This window comes from Otolemur garnettii, unplaced genomic scaffold, assembly GCF_000181295.1.
Source record: "Otolemur garnettii isolate 467f Iridium unplaced genomic scaffold, OtoGar3 scaffold00014, whole genome shotgun sequence".
NCBI lineage: Eukaryota > Metazoa > Chordata > Mammalia > Primates > Galagidae > Otolemur > Otolemur garnettii.
In genome coordinates this window covers 14,961,594-14,962,157 of record NW_003852409.1, presented here as the reverse complement: position 1 = coordinate 14,962,157, position 564 = coordinate 14,961,594, and the positions used below count along the sequence as shown (strand labels likewise).

Sequence of the window (564 nt, the reverse complement as noted above, 5' to 3'; positions counted from 1 at the left end):
CTAAAATTAATTACTCTGGTTACAATAAAGAACGTAGCTGGTAAATATTTGAACAAACAAATATATCCTTCAATTTGAACCGTACAAGTCCTGCTTCATGTAACTTTCCGTGCGGCTGTGGGCTCGGTAGCTGCCTCCTAAGTATCAGCAACCTACACTTTACCAGCGGCGTGTCCCGGGCCGCTCGCGGCGCCGGGGCTCGCCCGGGACTGAGTCAGCGCCGGGGCTAGAAGTTCGGCGGGAGGCGCAGGGCGGGGCTTCCTCCCGCCGACTCCGAACCCAGCTCTACTTATCCGAGTCCACGTCTCTTCCTTTGGACAGGCGTGTTTCTTCAGGTCGGGCCCAGCCAACGTGACAGCCAACAAACCTTTAAAAGGACTTTCGGCGTCTTCTCGAGGTTCTTCCTGGCCGGAGCTGCCCGGGCCAGCTCGGCCAAGCCCCTCGCGGACTGCAGCGCGCGGCTCCTCCGGGCCGGGACCGCCGAACGCCTCGCTCTTCGGCCCCCCTCGCGGCGCCGAGCGCCGCATACCCGGCATGGAGACCGGCTCGGACTCAGGTCAGAGG

General features: G+C 61.2%; 1 protein-coding gene across 1 annotated transcript in view; it reads left to right on the top strand.

Annotated features, from left to right (window-relative positions):
* Positions 1 to 280: 280 nt before the first annotated feature.
* Positions 281 to 564, top strand: part of KIAA0368 (KIAA0368 ortholog) — a 137,862-nt gene continuing 137,578 nt past the window's right edge. The window contains exon 1 of the mRNA XM_012802426.2: positions 281 to 556. Within this exon, the coding sequence (XP_012657880.2) occupies positions 535 to 556 (22 nt within the window). The 5' untranslated portion in view covers positions 281 to 534. The remainder of the gene's footprint in view (positions 557 to 564) is intronic.